We start from the raw sequence: 21440 nt of genomic DNA, 5'->3' as shown, positions 1-21440 counted from the left end.
TTCCCAAAATGCACCATTGCGAGGAAGGAAGTAAAAACGAGAGGCGTCATTAAGATATAAAGAGTGAGTCGCAACACTAAACAAGATAAAGACAAATACAAATACATCAATATATGTGTTAGGTTGTGATACAGAGAAAAAGAGATAGCGGGAGGGAGAGCTGAAGGGATACTGATTATGATCGGTGCTGTCAGATCCTATGATATCAGCCATATCTGCTCAGTGAGACAGATACAGAGAGACAGATATCAACACGCACTGGTCGCTCACTGCATGGATGCAACGACCTAAAGAGGAAGTGATGAGTGATGAGTATCCAGTACTGTATGTTACTGCACACCAAATGATACGTTTGTTTATATGTCTGAAAGTGGTTTTTTTTTTTTAGAAATAAGTTATCTAATACATACCATTTTTTATGGTGTATCTTGATTACCTGTCAAGATGTGTGTGTTGGGTTTTCCATCACAAACCAAATTGTGAAAATGTTGAAGGATAAAGGATATTTGCCTTTTTGGATTATACATACACAGCAGCAACTAAATTTTTTTACCAATAAGCAACTGGTTAAATACAAAATTTCTCCAGTTCAATGTGTGAAAGTGGTCAATAATGCTTAATTCCAGCACAATACTTGATTATAACATTAATAGTTATGTATTTACACTTTTGGTAGCCAATGACCTGGAACCTACCTCTTGGCAATTACTGGCTAGTTTTAAGTGCAGTCATGGTGACACTTGTGTTAGTGAATAGACTAGTAACACAAGCAGATAACCATTTCTCCTACACAGCAAATTTCTGGAGTGAAAAATCCTGGAGTTAAACAAAGAGTTTAATTTTTGGGGTTTATTTTTGCTTATGTTCAGTGTTACTCTCTGGTGGGGTAATATTCTGGTGTTCAGTCGCTGAGTGTTGAGGAGCATGATTCAACACTACTCCCGGTGTTGACTGCACAACTTTGTTGCCGTATTACCATTGCCCAGGATGCCTTAGTTATTTCTTCATAACTTTTGAGAATAAAGCAACCAGATTAAATCTAAGTGATGGGCAGAAATTACATTTAGTTTTGTTAAAACATGCTGTTTATTAATATTTCAATGAAGACATAATGATAAATAAAATAGGGCTATCATTCAAAACCATGAGTGTACAAGGTAGGAATGTAACATATATACACCAATCACAGTAACACTACTATATTGGTCAGTTTGCAACTTGTTATACAAAGTTTTCATGCAGCATTAATTGTTGCACATTGCATATAATCACAATGCATATAATTATTAAATATTAATTTGTGAGAATATGTTGATAGCTTGTTGTCAGTCTTATCTAAAAGTTTTATGGTGTGATGAAATTCTAACTCCATGAATGTCAAACAATACACACTTATAAGTGTTGACTGTTAACACTGTGAAAGAGTTCACATTCAAACAACTCAAGGTTAAAGTAAAAATGTACTCTTCATGGGAGTTGAGTTTTAACTCCCAAAGAGTTCAGGTTCAACTCCTGAAAAGTGTTAAAAATCAACTCCAAGAAACTCCACCCCAAGAAAAGAAGTTACTTTCACTCTGCTTCAGAGTGTATTCGATGGTTTCATGTATGAGCAAAAAGAGTTGATTTGAACTCAGAGAGAGTTTATTCCAAATATGTGAATTTGCTGCGTAGACTGACTATCCCTTTGGTTCAACCTATTTTCTGATGTGAAAGACATGAGCTCAATTTGTCCTGTTGCAGTCGTCTGAACTCTGTTTCTTTATAGCAGTAATATATTTGTACCCCGTAAAATGCCTCACTGTTCATCATTGACATTGGAAAAGCGGGCTGCAAGTCTTAGAACTTAAAAAACACACAAAACATTTGCAGAAATGTATTAAAAAAAATATGTATATGAATAAATGATAAACTATAACTTTTACATTCACAGCATCAAAACCACATACCTTACAGATATGAGAAGACAGAATAGAATAATAAAAAAAAAGGGAGGAGGAAAGCGATGGTATTATGGCGTGACTTTCACTCAGTGTTTCTTTTCAAGGATGTAAGAATGATAATGTGTGTGTGTGTGTGTGTGTGTGTGTGTGTGTGTGTGTGTGTGTGTGTGTGTGTGTGTGTGTGTGTGTGTGTGTGTGTGTGTGTGTGTTTCTATACCTGTACATATCTTTATGAAGACCAGTTTCCGTTTTAAACCTTGTAAATGAGGACATTTGGGAAAGTGAGGACATTTTGGCCATTAATTGCTTCCTGACACACTTTCAAATGGCTTTATGAGGGTTGGTAGGACTTGGTTAAGCAGTTATGGTTAGTTATGTTTAGGGTGAGGGTTAATAATTTTATGTGGCTATAAAACACGGAATATGTTGATTTCTTTAAAGAGAGTGCATTTTTCAGTGTGTTTAAATGTTTTTCTATCACAGTGTGGACTGAAGGCACATCAACCCAAGGGGACATGTGTCACTGTGGAGTCAAAATTTGAAGACCACAGGGTTAGAGTCTGTTTTACTGAGACTTATGACTTGGGTTTGGGGTAAGAGTTAGAATTGTTTGGGGTAAGGGTAAAGGTCAAGGTTAGGCATTTAGTTGGGATGATTAAGGTTAGGGTAAGGGGCATTGTGAAAATGAAAATTCCTATGGGGATAGGGAAACAAGTTTTTGAGTGTGTGTGTTTGTGGGATGACAAGATGGCGAAGTGAAATAAAACTGATGAGAGCAGGAAGGACTCAACTTGAGAGAAAAGGGACGAGGGAGTTCAAACACCTTTAAACGTCCACTCCATCATCAGATGTGCATAAGTACTGGATGGAGAACTGGTAGGAGGCCATATGGAGAGCACTGGGAAAGTCTCACCTTGAGAGGAAGACTAGAAGGAGGCTAAAACCTCCAACATCCAGACTCTTGTATGGAGAAACATATGCAGTAAGGTGCATATGAAGGATAGTCGAAAGAGAAAAGGTGCAGAGAGAAGCTAACCTTGAGAACAGTGAGGGGCTACCACACAGTGTTAAGAAGAGCTCAAGGAGGAACACTCAGTCAGGAGGACCAGTCTGACTGATTGCGAGGTACAGCCCAAGGGTCACACTCAGACTCAGTGAGGGCAGAGATGCTGGGCACACATGCATACATACACATACAAGGCTCCCATTCATTCACACCAAAGCATGGAGTTGTCCACGCGCGCACACACACACACACACACACACACACACACACACACACGCACGCACGCACGCACGCGCACGCACACACGCACACACACGCACACACACACTCTATACCCCTCTGATCAGCTCTTCATCATTCTAAGTCAAACTCAAGATGAAAAGAAGACAGATTAGAAAACAGATGGAGTGATAGGAGGCCAGATAGGAAGAGACAGGACGGGGACCCTCGACAGTAATCTAAATGTCCTTTCCTATGATTGTCATTGGCATTCTTATAGACTGGCATGTATCAGCACAATATGTCAAATAATACTACTCACTGTTCAGTCGGCTGTAAAGGGTAGACCTGTTTCCATAATGTCATGGGTGGGATGGGGGGGGGGCATCTAAAAAAGATGCTTCCAGCAAGCCTGAATCCTGCATCCAAAGAATCTATCAAGATCACTAAATGTCTCCAGTGGCAAATTCAATCAAACAGACTCTTCTTAACAGTCATGACAAGGCAAAGATACAGAGGAAAACAAAGATGTTTTTAAAAGAAAATCAGGGAAAGAAAGAATTGATTCCTGCAAAAGCAATTCACCTCAGAAGAAAAATTCTAGTGCTTTGCCTTTAGGTTTCAATCTTTTTTCTTTCGTTCCTTCCCTTTTTCTTTGTCTTCTGTCAAAAACAACTTGGGCTAACATCACAAGCTGTCACATCAAGGCCATCCCCTGCATCCTACAAAAGGGAGAATTCTGCAGTTGGATGGTGCAGCAAAGCTCTTAGGCGCCCAACCATCGTTTACACAAGAGGTGTAAAGACTACGAAAAAAAAAGCTTTTTCTATTTCAACCAGAGTTTGTGCCCTGAGGACAAACCCATTATGGCACAGTAAAGGAAGTTTTCCATGCAATAACTGAACAAATTGATATGGATGGAATGCTCAGGGTAGTAGGAGATGTAAATTCCAACCTTTTAAGCTGTTTAAAAACAATGTAAGAATTTTTTTACCACTGCGAGGTTTACTTTCCCAAATGATGGCAGTGTCACATGATCATTATTTTTCAGATGCAGAACATAAGAATGCCTTGCTTATCAACCAACTCAGAACATAGCTACAATGTTGCTGCAACTGATCACAACCCTGTGCTATATCACAGTCTTTCATCATGTCTGAGTGGACACACACAAGCACGCACACACACACACACACACACACACACACACACACACACACACACACACACACACACACACACACACACACACACACACACACACACACACACACACACACACACACACACACACACACATGCTTTCAACATCAGCAAATGCTTTCAACCATCAACATCATAGAAGCCAGATAAATGTGCCCCCTCGCAACAACCACTGGGGAGGTGAGAGGCCTTGTAGTCAACATGCTGAAAGACTACTCAGTGATCAAAGACTCCGAAAAACATGACCCATGATGGTTTCTCTGAGAAGATAGCAGAGAGGGGGAGCCAGAACAGGTAAAAGGAGAAAGAGTTGAAAGACACAGTAAAAGGCTGCAAAGGTGTGGATAAAGAGAATAGGAGAGTGCAAGCACATATTTACCATTTGCCACATTGACAGCCTTCCATATTAACAGCATAGACTGACCCAGCTGTATGTGGCTCAGATGGAGGAGCAGGTTTCCCACCGCAGACAGGGTTGGTGGTTCAATCACTGACTCCTCCTGTCCACATGCTATATTAATTTGGGAGTTTGGAACCTACTGTGCTCCCACATGCATCACAGGATACACATGAATAAAATTATTTCTCCAATATATTGTTTCTAAGACTATGGACTTGAACTACTGTAGTTAAAAATGTGGGTTGGCCACCCGAAACAATATCAAAAGAGGAAGTTGGTTTCACAAGCCAAAGCATTTACTACAGTAATTTGTAAGAATGCAATGGCTTTTTATAACCCGAGTCCCACTGTAGGTGCCTTATTACCAAACGCTGGTGCATCAAACTGTAAAATCAACATTCATTTTGAGCATGGCAACATAGAGAATGTTTTTATGCTCTGATCAAAAGCAAATACAAAGTAGTCCCTGCATAAAATATGTTTATACTTTCCGCATATATTGGGTTTTCTCCTGACTCATAAAATATTATATGCCCAACTTAGAATTGAGGAACAGGAATCAATAAACATACTATTAATCGTTAAAATTTAAACAACAACAACCCCTAACTGTAATCTTCAAGATTTAGGGGCTCAAGAAAATGAGAGCATGCAAAGATAGGAACACAGTGTAAGCATAAAAAAGGTTACTGAGGAGAGGAGAAGGAGAGGAGAGGAGAGGAGAGGAGAGGAGAGGAGAGGAGAGGAGAGGAGAGGAGAGGAGAGGAGAGGAGAGGAGAGGAGAGGAGAGGAGAGGAGAGGAGAGGAGAGGAGAGGAGAGGAGAGGAGAGGAGAGGAGAGGAGAGGAGAGGAGAGGAGAGGAGAGGAGGTTGAGTCCAGCTGGACTGTTCACTCTGGCTGTCTATAGATTTGCCAAGACAAGTGTCAAGACAAGTGCACCACTGTGCTTACCTGTAATGGCACAGGGGCAGGAGGGCGGGACAGACTATTTCGATTCAGCAAAATCATGTCTGAGTAGCTTTAAGTGTCAGTGTGTGTATATGATTGCATGTGTGTATTCTTTTTTGAGACAAGAGGGGGGGAGGGGGGGGGGAAGAGAGCGAGAGTGATGAAGAAAGGTAAAGAAAAAGTGGAAACAAGTGTAGCTAGAGCTCCTGGACAAAGAGTAGAGATGCATAGTACAAAGATGACTGCATTAGAATATGAATCCAGGGCCTTGGGCACTCTTGGCACTTAAAGAGCCCCTAAAGTCAAGTGTCAACTATTATGTGCCATCAGTGGTGACACAGGGTCACAGAGCAGGGCAGATGAGGTCAGCAATGGTACTCACCCCCTCTCTCAAGCATGCACCATTTAGCAGTCCCACAGTGCGCAAAAAGAACTACCTGTCAATGGGAGGAATAAAGGCTTTACAGAGACGAGAACATCTATCTGGCTTTTTACACACGATTTTCTTGTACAGGATGAAACAGCATCTATGATATTCAATTAGTTGAACAGAGTCAATATTTGCACAGACACATTGGGCTAATGATGTGAAATTTTACATAATATGTGACATGTGCATTAAAGGCAGTACCTTTCACAGATGTACCTCATTTCACCTGATTAACTATCAAGCAGGTACAAATAAAACACACACAGGCAACATGCTGAATATATAAAATGCTTCAGTTGTTTGCTGCTAAACCAGCTCTGTAATTACCTGAAGGATGTTTTAATTGTCGCATGTTCTACTCTTAATATTAGTCAACGCTTTAGCAGCTCTCCAAGTGAGATTGATTGGATAAATCAGTCGGAATTATGGGAAAACAGGAGGCCTGCCAATCAGTGATGTGTGTGTGTGTGTGTGTGTGTGTGTGTGTGTGTGTGTGTGTGTGTGTGTGTGTGTGTGTGTGTGTGTGTGTGTGTGTGTGTGTGTGTGTGTGTGTGTGTATGGCAGGGGATGTGCCAGTGCATGAGCATGTTTGTTGGGATGTGTGTGTATGTGTAAAAGTACTGTATATAGGGCTGACAGCTGGGCTTGTTCAAAAGGCTTACTGAGCATTCTGCCTGTTTGGGAAGCAACAAGCGCACAGTCTATCTGAACAGGGATCTAAAATCTGTGTCAACAGCGTAGTACAACTGGTGTAAACAGACACTGAGTCAACATGCTATCATTCACATACCAATGGAGAAGCAGCTCTAATATATTTTAGTATAATATGCTGCAGTATTACAGATAAGAGAGAAGACAAAAAGACAGCTCTATGAGTCACAAGTCAAAAAGAAGAAGAAGATGCCTTAATAAAGACTGACACCATAATTCAGCAGCAGTGTTGGTAAGGAAGGATGAGAGAGATAGCATTAGTATGTTTGTGTGCAGGTACTGTATTTCCTCTTCAATCTGTGCGTGTGTGTGCATCGGATTCCAATGTGTGTATTTGAGTAGGACACCACACCGTGTGTGTGTGTGTGTGTGTGTGTGTGTGTGTGTGTGTGTGTGTGTGTGTGTGTGTGTGTGTGTGTGTGTGTGTGTGTGTGTGTGTGTGTGTGTGTGTGTGTGTGTGTCAGTCCATCAGCATGTCGGCGTCACAGCCCTTCACTAAATCCCAGATTAACAGTGACAGGCAGAGATCCCTCTAATTATCTCTTCCTGGACCACATGCAAATGGCAGAGCCAAGTCGAGAGCAACGATTGGCTGGGGCTGGTTGGGCGCCGCCGACGGGCTAATGAGCCTGGCGACCGGATACAACCTCGTGATGTGCCATCAAAACAAACCCTCACCGTTAGACAGTCTCACTCAGGACACACACAGACATTATGTTTTAGGCATTTAGCTGATGCCCTTTTCCAGAGTGACTTGAGTATAGAGAGGCTCAATGACTTGCAAAAATGTATAACATGATATTTGCTGCCACCAGAAGTAAAATTGCTCTCTTACACTTTTCTGCAACGAAACAGTCTCTCTAACCGTAGGGCTACATTACTGCACAGGCACAAACACATAGATTAGCTATGTTAAGATATTTCTCAGTCATCCATCCATCCTCTATACCCGCTTTATCCTGGACAGGGTCACGGGGGGCTGGAGCCTATCCCAGCTGACTTTGGGCGAAGGCAGGGTGCACCCTGGACAGGTCGCCAGTCTATCACAGGGCCAACACATATAGACAGACGGAAACAAAGACCATTCACACTCTCATTCACACTGAAGGGCAATTTGTAGAATCACCAATTAACCTGAGATGCATGTTTTTGGATGGTGGGAGGAAGCCGGAGTAACCGGAGAGAACCCACGCAGGCTTTTCGCTGTGAGGCGGCAATCCTAACCACTGCACCGCCCATATTTCTCAGTCAATCATATGCAATATCAATAACAAGTGCTGTGTGACTGACACATAGCATACACAGTGATGCTCTTCTTGACTTCAATATTGACATGGTATAATACAATATTTTTTACTGGTTTTTAATTTCAACATTTACTTTTACAGTGTAATCCTTCAATACACTCATCAAACAACCAAACACAGTCTGCAAGATAAAAGCCCAACACAGTGTCACCTCCAGAGGGTCTGAATAAAGATGGCACATGGAATGGTAAAAAAGAAGAAAAAGCATACAGTGATGGACCGGAACAGACGATTGCAAACTGGCTCCTGACAATGGACTGCTGCAGTCAGCTAAAAAGTCATCTTAGTAAATCAGCAGGAAACATGGCAACAGTGTCAAACAGTCTATCACGTCTTGAACTGAGTCCCAGTATATCTAAACTGGTTGACAAAACTGGTTCCAGGGGCAAAATATGGAATTATTTTGCTGACAGAGCTCAGAAAAACAACTACCCAGTAGACATACTCGAATTTAAAAATAAGTTTCTCCAAAGCTAGAAAAGTCAGGTGTCGTAATGAAACACGAGGGTTGCAAGTGTGATAACTTAGCAATTCACTGACGATTGTCATTACTTTGTTTTTGCCACTGTATTATAGCAATATTGAATTCTTAGCTAATATTGATATTATTACAAGGCTTGCAACAATGCAAGCGCACGTTTTACCAGGATGTAATGTGACAAGGCCAGGTTGGCATGGAGTCACATACTATTTTAAGTAGTTTGTGCAAGAAATAATGAAGAAACTTAACATTTTATTAACATTAACAAAAAATCCTTCCTTCACATGTTTTGACAATTTTCTACTTCATTTTCACAATGAAAAAGCAGTAATTGCATGTTTTTTTTAAATAGGCCATACAGTTACAGAATCATGGCTCATTTTACTTTTATACAAATCTAGTTTAAATAGCTGCTAAGAAGGCTTGTGTAGCAAGTGATTTTGCAAGACATAGTTCCGCTTTGCATGTCGCAAAGTACACTGGTGTCATTCTCAAAATCATGGCATCACAGCAAGAGAAATTCCTTCCCATCAACAGCATTCCCAATGCATAGCTTTCTATTTATGTGTGTGGAATGCTGTTTTTATTTGCAGCATCAAATACTCCAGTGTATTTTAGGAGCCCTGGGACTTGCCATTTTTAATCAGGAACGGGTGGCTTTGTCTTATCCCTGTTCCAGCCAGCATTTCTATCCATCCTTGGAGAGGTTTTCAGTAGATTAAGGAGCATTTCCATTTAGCTCTTGTGTTAGGGTCTCACCAACTATTTATCCATCCAAAGTTTTGAAGTTGGAACAATCAAAGAGGTTGCTACTTATACGATGAAATTATTTGAAATTACAATTTTTAAGAGAGCAATTTTAAAGGTCAGGTGCAATAAATTTAGAATTTACAAGGGATAACCAGATAATCCCATTGAGAAGCTTGGCTCATGGCATAAGCACTATGCACTGACAATTATGTCAGTGAATGGAGATATTATTGAAATTATTGTGAACAATTGTAACCAATTTAAACCCACTGGGACTGGAGATAGCAGCAGTGACATGGTATGCGATATAATGTCCAGAAAGAAATGGGGAAACTCATTTTCACATTACTGCATTTCCATGAAGGTGGTATGCACATTTTACCCCTGAATGCACCCCGATTGCTGAACACAGTAAACAGTATACATTCACTGCCTGTCATTTCCATCATTTAACTTTAACACAACCATACTTCTTGGCTTTACCAAAGGAGACTCATCGCCCCACTTTCAACTTTCATACATTGATTGAATGAGGATTAAAATAGGTTACAAGAGAATCTAGATAGCTAAGGTCAGAGAAAAATATATTGTTCAACTGTTCAGCAACCACAGAGAACAGAGCAATGGGCAGTAATGACTGATGTCTTGTGTCTCTAGAATGGTTTGACCATGACCACTCTCTGAGAAGATGGATTTTCCTCGACCCTCGAGATCGTTTTTAGAGGGACAAGACAAATATTTCAGATGTATCACACTGAGGCATCATGCTGGAGGTGAGAGGAGGTAAAGGGAGAGTGAGAGATGGATACAACAGAGGGGAAAGAGAGAGAGAGAGAGAGAGAGAGAGAGAGAGAGAGAGAGAGAGAGAGAGAGAGAGAGAGAGAGAGAGAGAGAGCGAGAAGGAAAGAGGAAAAGTGCAGCCTGCCTGCCTGGCTGACAGTTGACTCTGTTGGATGTGACTTTCACAGTCTGCTGGCGGTTTGTGTGGAAGCCATCACATCTGTGACTGGCCGTTTGATTAATGAGCCTCTCAGCTTGTCTGTGCAGTTTGAGGAGGGGGCCACGGCCTTATCCCAGGCATCACTGATTTATTCGCCTTTGGAGCAAACCTCCAAGTATCACACACACACAAAAATTTAATAGTGAACATTCACGCACATGCAGGCAGACACATGTACGCCCTCCATGATATGCTTACAGTATACAAGTTGGTGCAGTGCAGATGCATATGCACACAGGCAGGGATGGAAACAGAGTGATGCGCACACGCTCGTCCCTCTCCTCCACCACCTGCTTACGGCTAATGAAAACCTCAATGTGTCAGTGCTGTCCAGGGGTAGCGAAGACAAAACACACCATGTATAACCAAGCAGACAAAAGATGTATTCTGTCTCCACCAACACAGACTCCCATCCCCAGCTGTCAGTCAGTGGAGGGGACACACAAGGGGATCGACAAGAGAAGAAAGAAGCCCTTCCTCAATGACACATCACACTCTCCTGATTTTCAAAAGTGACAAGTCTTTTGAATTCCTGGCCTCGCAAGATGGAGAGTCTGATGATGGTTTGCGAGCATTTCTTCTTGTTTCTTTGGCAGCGGCAGCCATGAAATGTCACTCTGGCTAACCTTGAAGCTCTTCTCTCCTGTGTTGTTTAATGCTTCCAAGACTAGGGCAACCAACTGCTCAAAATGGTATGGTAACATCGCCCTTTAAGTCAGATAAATGATTCAAGAAATACATCCAGGTACGTAAATGTGCATTAGTGTGTGCATTCCCTCACACAGAATGCACATGTACTCACACGCACATACACAAAGCCCCACCAACCACAAGCACACACTCCCTCGTTCCCTGAAGCGTAAAGTAAGACCATTAATCCAGACACACTGAGATCCAGCTTCTCCCCAGGTTGATCAGCGTCCATGGAGGAAGACGAACATTCTGACATATTTGTTTTTATTTTATTCCCTGAGAAAAAGGCCCGCCATATGGCAGTGCCCAGGAACAGATGGCGATTGCCCACTTCCTGAAAGCACAAGCGTCTATCGCCGCAATTTAAGGAGCTGCTCAAGCAAGAGAATGCCACAGACTGGCATTTTTCCACAAACTGCTATTGTTATGGACCTGAGGGGTAACAGGGACAATGAGACAACACAGAGGAAATGCTTTAGTGTTCAGTAGTTACATTGTAGCTCACCATATTAAGCTACCAAATCTATGGGTCAATGTTACTAGTACTCTTTAACTGTCAATGCGTGCGTAATAACATAGTAGGGACGCGTGTTGATTAAGAAAAATAGCATAGGACACAGCATATCTAACTCTTAATGTACTGCTAACCAATGTCTGAAGTCTTCTTGTTGTCACATGCTGGCTTTAAGAAAGGAAACCTGGAGCTGTAGAACCAGTAGATCTAAGCGTGAATGTCCTTGGCTGATATCAGGTCCTTATGATGGAGTGGAGGAGTGCCCTGTGACACATGAAACTTCATCTCTCATACCTGGCTGCCCCTTATCAACCAGGTCACAGGACCTTCCCTGACATACACAAACAAGGAAATGGTTTCAAAAAGTGACCTTGGCAGATGACAGTTAAAATGTGATTTTTGTCTGCGCCAATACTCCACACTGTTTCAAAGATTTGTTTCTTTTTCCTTGCATGGAAAAGAAAAATGACCCAAAAAAAAGAGTCTAGGGGGCGTAAAGGCTTGGTAATACAATCAGAGTCAAAGAAGAAAGAGGAGGGTCAGCACTGCCGCCATTAATTCCAACCTACAAAGGGATTGAGTTGCTTTTGACTGTTTTGTACAAAAGTATGCTGAGAAAGAGTTACAAGTGTTCACTAAAGAAAAGAGAATTTCAAAGGGTTACCAAGGACAAAGCAGATGAGTTATCCATTTGTAGATCACTAGTTAAAGACAAACTATTCAGTATCAGATGAATCACTTAGTACTTTGACTCCATGCCTCGATAACAAAGAGTGGCTCATAAATTGAAGTCAAAGACTGAGGCAATGTGGACACATTTCAATCAGTGGATTGTGGCAATTAACATGAACTCTTGGTGTGCAATTTGTTCAAGGTGAAATATCAAATGTATATTTCACCTGGATATATAATGTCATTGATTTGGGCATTTCACAAAAGAAACTTAATTTTAAATCTTCAAAAGACTCATGATAAAGAAAGTGAGTCAATAAGCATTAGGATGGTTGAGAAAAATCTGAAATGAGCTTCAGTCCTGCTGAGGTCTGCCCATTAGCCTTGATTATTGAATACTGTATGATGTGGCATTCCTGTACCCCTTTCATAAGTCAACTGTGCATTAGCATCTATTAAATTAGCTAAATGACATAATTAAAAGAGTTGATGGAATTATAAAAATGTGGTTAGGAAAAGAAATGTGCTAGAAGCAAGGAAACAGAAAACCCAAAGTAAAACTTATAAAATAACTTTTTTTTTTTTATAGGGAATGTGCAAGGAATGAAAACTGTTCATGCAATTACAGATTCAATGTAGGACTTGCAAAAGTAAATAAAACACACTCCTTGAGTTATCCTTTCAGTCAGTCAGTCCATCATTCATCCTACAATCTAGTTTTGATAGCTGTCATTCATCAAAGCAGGCCAACCAACAGGTTAGTCAGCCTCCCAGTCATTCAGTCAAAATACTGTTTAGCCTGGTATTAACCTAGAAAACTTTACCACTAAACACTACTTCCTACAATTATTGTACCAATCAGAAAGTACTTAAGCAAGCCAGTCTGCCAATTAGTCATCAAACAAGTGAGCTAAAACGTTCTACATCTACCCATTCAAACAGTCAGCCTGCCAGGAAGCCAGTCAGCCAGTCAACCAGTCAACCCTGGGGGTCCTCCAGTAGTATTAATCAGTCTGGTTTCTGCTGAAAAGCTCAATCTGCAAATGATGGATGAGCCATCATGCTGAGGGAGCTCAAATGACAGGTGACAAAGAAGGACACACACAACTGTATAAATCCACTCTCCCTGCTGTCTGGCCCCGATGCTACACCGTCAAGGTAGCAGGGTGAAAGTGTATGTATATGTGAGTGTGTGTGCATGTGTGTGCGCAGGGACAAGTGTCTCAGCATGTGTCCTGCTCTGCTAATGAAGTCATCTGAACAGTGATTTAACAGCCCTGGTTTAAAATCCTACCGCCCTTAACTCATAGCCTTGCTCCATTAGAATGTGATATAAACCCTGGGCACAATAACTGTCCTGCCACTATAACAATATATAGGAGGCCAATGGGCCACTCTGCTAACTCACGCAGTCTGGGGAGCAAAAAAAAAAATATTGGCTGTGTACAGGAAAGAGAAGTCATCCAAGGAGACTAAAACTTAGAAAATGTGGATCATAGCAAGGTCACAATGATAGGTGTTTTTGTACAGTATGGGGCAGCAGCATTCCTATTTATACCGTGAAGTGTGCAAGATATATGCTGTGGTTTGTCCAGCAGCTGGAGGTAAAAGAGTAATTGTTGTGAAGCTTCTGCGAAAAACAGCCGAGGGCATTTCAGCCTGTGGTTATGCAGAAAGCCTTATCCTTATCTGCGCTAACAAATGGATCAGTGAATCAGACATCAGTGCGCTTATCCCGTGAATGGTCTTCTATAGCTCCAGAGATATTTTTGAGTCAGAGATGGATCTGAGAAAAACTTTGACAGCTTACATGTCGCCAGCCGTGAAACTAACTTCCTGCTCTGTGCGAGCGACTGAGGCAGAACCAAAGCCATTCTCCAAATCCTCCATGAAATCTGCTCCTCTGGCCCAACAAAGAGAGGCTAATGAGGCAAATGACAGAATCTCAGACACTTTGATACTGTGAGATTAGGGTGAATTATATAACCTTTACCCCCTCCCACTCCCACTCCCATCATTCACATACTTTTTTGGTTCCTTGTCGGAATTGACTAGTCTCTCTGTCCATGTCACTCACAATCTCAAACTGCAAGTCCAATCTCTCTGTCTCTCTCTCTTCCTATCTGACTTCATATCCACTTCAGTCAGTTTCTATTCATGAATGCCCAAACACTAATTTGGCTCAGTCAAGCAATGACAGTATCTGTTTTAACATGCAACAAAGCAGCATATAAGGGGTGGAAGAATGGAGTGTGTGTATGTGGGAGGGGTAAGAGGCATGAAGGCGACAAAGCTCGTCACAGCACAGCACAGAGATGCGTACTTCACCCTTATTAGGCCTGTGTCCTTGGCAGATGCAGAGCTTGCCCTTTGTTAGAAAGGTGTGTGTGTGTGTGTGTTACAATGGCAGTGATTTAGAATGGATTGGGCGTAGGCGTGGAGACAAGGTGCAGTAGCCCCATAGCTCCCTGATAGCTGGCAGCGTGACAGCTGTGAATGGAGAACAGGGAACAGCCTGAAGTATTGCAATCTAATATGTGTCACATACCTGCATAAATATTTATGCCTGTTGCAGAGCTGCCGGCAGGGGAGGGGGGGATAGGACAGGAGGGTGGACTTGGGCGAAAAACTTCAATCAGGTGACACCAAGATCTGAGTCAGCCAGCCTATATCCATCTTTAACTACTTCTCTATCCATCCTAAGGTCTCAAAATTACCCAATGAGCAGGCATAACTCAATCACCAAACATTTTGTCTATGTAGTCAGACATACATTCACAAAGAGACAATTCCATGATCGAAGACACAGCTCATTATAGCGCTCCACTATCCTCTTTCCAAGGAGCTCCTTCCATAGCACAGCCTCCATTATGGAAGCTACAATGGACCAAATGGAAGTTCGGAACCCTGATAAAAATGAGCTATCTGATCTTGTTGAGTTTGGCAGCTTTTTTTTTCATGAAAGGACTGCAACATAAAACCCAAAAAGACACATGCGTTTATGTAACAAGTGAAATGTTTTACCTGTTGGCCAGCAGAGTTTTGAAGGTGACCTGACTCATGCCCTGATAGGCTGGCAGCAGCCTCAGCCAGTCCCATGCCCAGTCGACCACGGCACTCTGTTGATGTATGAGGATAGCGTATTGTTAGTTATTAATCAGGGTTAATACCATCAGTGCATTACCGCTCCAGCTGGGATCCACTAACAAAGGAGGAGGGGGGTCTCCATCGCAGGCCACCGACATCAGGCGATCAATCATGTCCGCACAAGAAGGTTTTTATTCCAATAAGACAGCAATTAATTTATAAATCCATTTGGGGGGATGTAGTCATCATTTATAGAAAGATAAATCAATTTTTGGAGGGAGTCGTTACTCTTCTTGCGATGCCTTTTTTCTTTCCATCTTCAATGGCACCCCGCCAACCCCCCCCCCCTCTCTCTCTCCTCTTCTCTCTCTCTCCATCTCTTACCCTCTCTCTTTTTCTTAAACACACACACACATGTGCACACATGGACAAACACACTTGGCACTACCACCATATTGGGAGAGCAAATAAAAATCAGATTGCTTTGATTGCAAAAATGTCACTCTTAACTCCAGGCTGAGTTTTATTGACAAAAGGAGGAGAACTCCACTCGTTCCATCCATCCATCCAATCCTCCTCTGCTCCTTCCTCATAGGTGATTGATGGATGTAACTTTTTTCCCTCCTTCCTCCATTTTATTTGACAAACAACACAAGCACCTGAAGCGGAGAAGGCATTTTAATCATTCTCTTAATAGGGTGTTTCTATGCAAAGCTATGTAGCCTCCTGTGATAAGCCGAAAACAGGCAAAGTCTTAGGATTAAAATGTGCTGTTCTTGAAAAACAATGGCAACAACACAGCAACATTATGAGGGATCACAAATGTAAAATCTACTTTTAAAAAGTAGAAAAACCCACAAGCCGGAATTGAGGAAATGTTTATTGTTTTGTGTGATGTCAACAGTATTTGGTAATAGGAGTGAAATGAGGAGAAAAGCTGACTACTCTCACCGTCAGCTAAAGCTAGCTGTAGCTAGAGTTAACCCCTTTATGGAGAAAAGAAAAATCTAACAATTAACTGAACATCATGGTGGGGCACTCCTGGGGATAAGTTTGGGATAAGAGGGTATATGGTTCAAAGCCCCAAAGAAGTGCACTTCAAGATGCACTCTTTTAACATTACTCATTTCTTTATGAAAAAGAAATCCTCTCTCATATTTTCACCTTTTCAGTATTCTTTTCTTCCTGCCAGCCAAACTTCTGCTTGGAAAAGGCAGCAGCCTATAGGGAATGGGAAAGCCAAGCCCTAGACAGACCTAACAACTTCAGAGACTGCCACAGTATCCAGTTCGCTAGAGACTCAAATAGCTCCTAACCTTCAACATTAGCTTCTGGCCTTGGTTAAAGTTAAAATGACACCACACTGCATGTCACAAGTATACCCACACTGTACAAAGTTAAAAATGTGAAGAAGCTGACTTGAATAATCACATGAATTATCACTAGAATATCAAAGACATTTCATGGAGCTGGAATACGTAATAAATACACATTTTGCAGAATAAACTGTGATGATAACCTTGGAAGGCTTCACAAACCTGATCCAGCTTCTTTTTGCCAATGTGGTCAAACTGGTGCAGAGGGTTGAAACAGGCAACATGACTCTCAGAGCCAAGGTCAAAGTTCACCAAGTGAGGAGGACCATTTGGCAAGTCTGCGCTTCCACTCAGTTTAGACATCAACAGTTCCTGTATCCAAGATGAAAGTGGAGAAAGAAACACAGGAGAGAGACACATCACTACGGATAAGACTGACAAGAAATATTCTGTAAAGAAAAAGACCAACTAAGGCAAACTAAGACCACTAGAGAGCAGCCAAAAAGTTATATACAAGCGAACTAACCTTCCTCTAACACAAAGAGCAACAGAGCACACTCATGGACATTCAACATGCAGCATACTGATGTTTGGAAAATTAATAATGATAATTAAAATGTTCTCACTGTTGTCCAGTTTGACTGACCTAATAAATGCACAAACTACTCGAGTTCAGATAGGATTTATACAGCAATTTTCAGACAAGCATAACAACGAATATAATGTTCTCCACATATATTTTCCTGAATTGATCAGCTTCATAAAAGCAGAAATGAATCAGAGCTTTTCAGAAATAAAGTAATAAGAAAAAATAATTAACATGTATAGATGGAGAAAAAGAGAACCAGAACACCATTCACTTTTCTCATTTCTATAACCTTTGCTGTTGTTACTTAGTGCAGGTGTCTTGCAAGAAGTATAAAGTAATGCATCTGTGTACAGTACATCGTGATGTGTGCTTCCATGCGTACATGGGCATCATGGTGTGAATTCACTATATTCCCATCCATCAGCCTGACATGGCCTCTGAACCTCCCCTCGCTCCACCTCTCCACCAGCCCAATCTGTCCCTGACCTGCATGTTCTTGCCTCGACCTTGGTTGGGTAGAAATGCTGGAGCTGGCAGGAGGGTAACTCAGACCATTCTTGGGAATCCCATTCAAATTCTCTCAAATTGCTATGCAGAGTCAGAGCTGTTTATGAATAACATCAACAGCAGATAATGTATATGGTGTTTGTGTGATTAAATGCTGTGTCTTAATAGACATGATTATGTCAACAATCTAATGAGCGCCAGCTAGCTCTTTAAATAACACTGTGCCACACTGTGATGACCAGTGAGGGTCCCCCACTCTGGAGGACCAAGTGTTTTTCACACAGTCCTAATGAGGTTGGAGCTGTGGTGCAAGCATATTCATATTTTGACTTCTTTATCGTTATTGCTACTATTTTAAATTACTAAATATTTTATTCTGGAATGGGTTTTTATTAATGATTGCAATCTGCAAAAGCAATTATCTGATGAGAGATAATTAGGCTCCATGCTACTTAAAAGATAAGTCTGGTGATATTCTATATAATTCTTAATGTCAACAAATTTCACAAAGGACTAAAACCAACAATGAATTATGTCTGTGTAGCCAAAGCCTCATGTAGTTTAATAAATTGCATCACAGACCTCTGTCATGTCCAAAAACTGTAAAAAACACACAAGGAAGCCACACGGTTGCATTTGTTGACATGTTCTTTTCATGGTCTTGAACGTGGACACTTGCTTATTTTGAATTCATCCTAAATAAAACATCATGCTTGTCTTCCTTTACTCAGAAAAGTACCAATTCCGTGGCTGAAAGTAGTACCCAACAAATACACTATTTCAACATGTTTAAGTGACATTCTCCTCAACAGGTAATCATAAGTCATTTAAAGAAATTATTTAGTCTTTATTTTTAAAAATTGAAAGTATATAACCCATGCCATTTTCAAAAGATTTACATCCACATTAGGAACCAAAGGGCAGGAGGCTGGCTGTCAGAGGGTGGAGAGAGATTGTGTAACATGGTTGGTTTGGGGTATTTTCATGGAATTTGTTGACAATCAAATTGACTGTAACTGTAGCATTTTTTTCTGCTTTATTTCTGCAACATCAAATTTGGTAGATGCCGCTGATGTTGAACAATATCAGTGTCAATATCATGCTATGAGGTTGTTCTTTTTTCTCCAAGTTATAAAGTTGATCAGGAAGAATAATTCCAAATGTGTCTTATCCAGAGAGCCTAAAGGTTGTTCATTTTGGCCTCACAGTTTTGCAGGTGTTATTGATCTTTTTCAAGCAGAGGGAGCTAAAAATAACTTGATTTGCAATAACTAACACTTTGTACTTTTATGTACTTCTTAAATGTATTTTCCAAAAGTCTAGTCAAACTTTAAAGCACTTGTTTACCAACCGTGTAATTAATGGTACAAATCACTAAACTCTCTCTATACATACTTTAACTCAAATAAACTTGGGCACTTTATAGAGAACGGTTACTTTTCATTTTGTTAATCATTTGAAGTGAATTAATCTAAAATAACCTCCACTGCTAGAATCTCTGCTCTTTCTGACTAAGATCTCCCCCAAAGAGCTCAATGCTGATTCTGGTAATTCATATGGCTCCGTCTCCTTTACATGAAGCGAGTGTTTAACACAGAAAAATAACTGTAGGTTTGCACCCTTGAGGTCACCTGAAAAACAGAAGATCAGAACAAGCAGGCTGCACACAAGCAGCAGCCCCTCTTCCCTCTGTCTCCCCCTCCTGAACAGCCTGCGGCCTCAGGCCAGCAGCCACCTAATTGCTGGGGAGAGCGAGTGCTTCCCTACCTCATTGCCTTGGATGATGTGATAGATCTGCCTCAGGTAGTTGCTGCCACCTGCTTTGTGGCAGACCTCCAGCAGCATCAGGCCTATTTTCTGCTCAGTCAGTTCAGCCGCAGCAACTCTTCTCTCCTTTCCTTGCTCAAATACACTGAGAGAGAAACAGAGATGGGAATGAAAACACAAATAAAAAAACACAGTGGGACAAACAGAGAGGAGAGGAAACAGTAAGAAGGAGGGTGTCAGCTAATATTGGACAACCACTGCTGGCAAAGGAAGTATGTTCTAGTTGAGAGAGGAATTTGGGTGGAAATTTGGAATTTGCTATACAACAGAAAATGAACTGAATCCTGACTCCTGAGTTAAAAAAAAAAAATTTGTTTTCAGTTCCTAGAAAAAACATTCACTCCAGGGGGCAAAGGGACTTAAAATGTAATTCTTGACAAGGAAAGAAATTACATTCTGCTCCAATATCTGAAAACCACATGGTCCAGTCAAGGCTAACACTTGTGAAAATGAGTGAGAAATAAAAACAAAATATTAAGGGTTGAATAACAAACTCATTTTAACTTTTTCATTACCATTCATGAGATACATAAAACATTTAGGCCAAAGGATGCTGCATCACTAAAAAAAAATATTGGTGTTTGTGTTTTTAAGCATGTATGTGTGTGTATGTGTGTAACTGTATGTCAAGGTCCTCATGCATGTGCAGTCCCCAACCCTGGAAGACGCCCGCATAATTTTCTTGCCCTTCCTGTATGGATGGATATCACACTACCGTCCATCAAATCGTCTCCTTCACATACACTTCCTGTCGTTGTTCTGTCTCCCTCTCTTTCCCTTTGTAATTATAAGGTGGCAGAAACTGTGTCGCCTGTCAGCCAGCCATTGGCTGTTTGACATTGAGAGTGGCAAAAGAAGAGGAGTCCTGTCTCGTCCATATACATCGCCTCATTCTTTTGCCTGGCGGCCTGGCGTTAGTGTTGTCGGCGATGGTGGCTGTGCATCCGTGTCAGCACCTGCGCTGTATCCTTTCCTGTCCATCACTGTGCAGGTGAAGCAGATGATTGGATTCAGTCAGCGGGGTGATTAATGAGGGCCCCTCCGGATTTGGGACAGCCTATCAATCATGTCATTAGGGCCAATGTGCCCTGAAAGAGGCAGACCTCCGCCAAGGAATAACTGCATTCATCTTCATCTGTGTATGCATCCCGTCAGCCCAGTCAGGGTCACCATGATGGAGAACAATAATCTTCTCCTCTACAAATTACTTTGCAAAGACAAGGTGGGTGGCGTAGAGAGGAGGGGGGGGGGGTTACAGTTGGGAAAGGAAAGAGGGAAAGTGGGATGAAGTAACAGAGGAGGGCTCACACGAGGGGCAAATGTTCTTTGTGATATGGGTTACTGTGTATGTGTGGGTGTGGGAGATGCACAGTGAGTGTCGGTTGTTTTTGGAGTTATTACATCCACAACTCTCTCTCCTCTCTCTCCCTCTCCCCTCTCTTTTTCGCTCTCTCTCTCTCTTTCTCTCTCTCTTTCTCTACCTCTCTCTCCGTTTTCTGACGCTGTATTCTGATTGTTTACAAGCCAGGCGTCACTTCCCTGTGAAGGTTAGTTTAATGAATAGTAATGATCCCACTGACTGCCTCCGACAGGTGATACATAATCACTCTTCTTTCACTTTCCCACTCAAACTCCTCACCCCACCCCTCCCCGCCGCCCCATCTCCTCTTTTTTTCTCCCCCTCTCATCCCCTCTTCCTGTCACTGTAACAGACAGCATTTCCTAGAACTGGCCATAATCTACTCAGTGTTTTTATTTATTTCATTTTTCAAAATAAAATTTTTTACGCCACTGAATCACCCTTTTATGAGGATGGATGCATCCAGAGTTTGTTATGATG

The 21440-nt window shown here is 41.5% G+C and overlaps 1 protein-coding gene across 2 annotated transcripts in view; it reads right to left on the bottom strand.

Annotated features, from left to right (window-relative positions):
• kiaa0825 (KIAA0825 ortholog) overlaps positions 1-21440 on the bottom strand; it is a 117555-nt gene that overhangs the window by 53365 nt on the left and 42750 nt on the right. For both annotated transcript variants that reach the window (XM_069699876.1, XM_069699877.1), the window contains exons 20-22: positions 19541-19685; positions 16900-17049; positions 15299-15393 (exon numbers count right to left, since the gene is read on the bottom strand). In XM_069699876.1, coding sequence (XP_069555977.1) covers positions 15299-15393; positions 16900-17049; positions 19541-19685 — 390 coding nt within the window. The remainder of the gene's footprint in view (positions 1-15298; positions 15394-16899; positions 17050-19540; positions 19686-21440) is intronic.

The sequence above is a fragment of the Brachyistius frenatus genome, unplaced genomic scaffold (genome assembly GCF_029030835.1).
Source record: "Brachyistius frenatus isolate BFR_SWC_R1_liver_20210118 unplaced genomic scaffold, ASM2903083v1 Contig_31, whole genome shotgun sequence".
Taxonomy (NCBI): Eukaryota; Metazoa; Chordata; class Actinopteri; family Embiotocidae; genus Brachyistius; species Brachyistius frenatus.
Note: the sequence above shows the minus strand (reverse complement) of the source record. Positions and strands in the feature narration are given on the sequence as shown.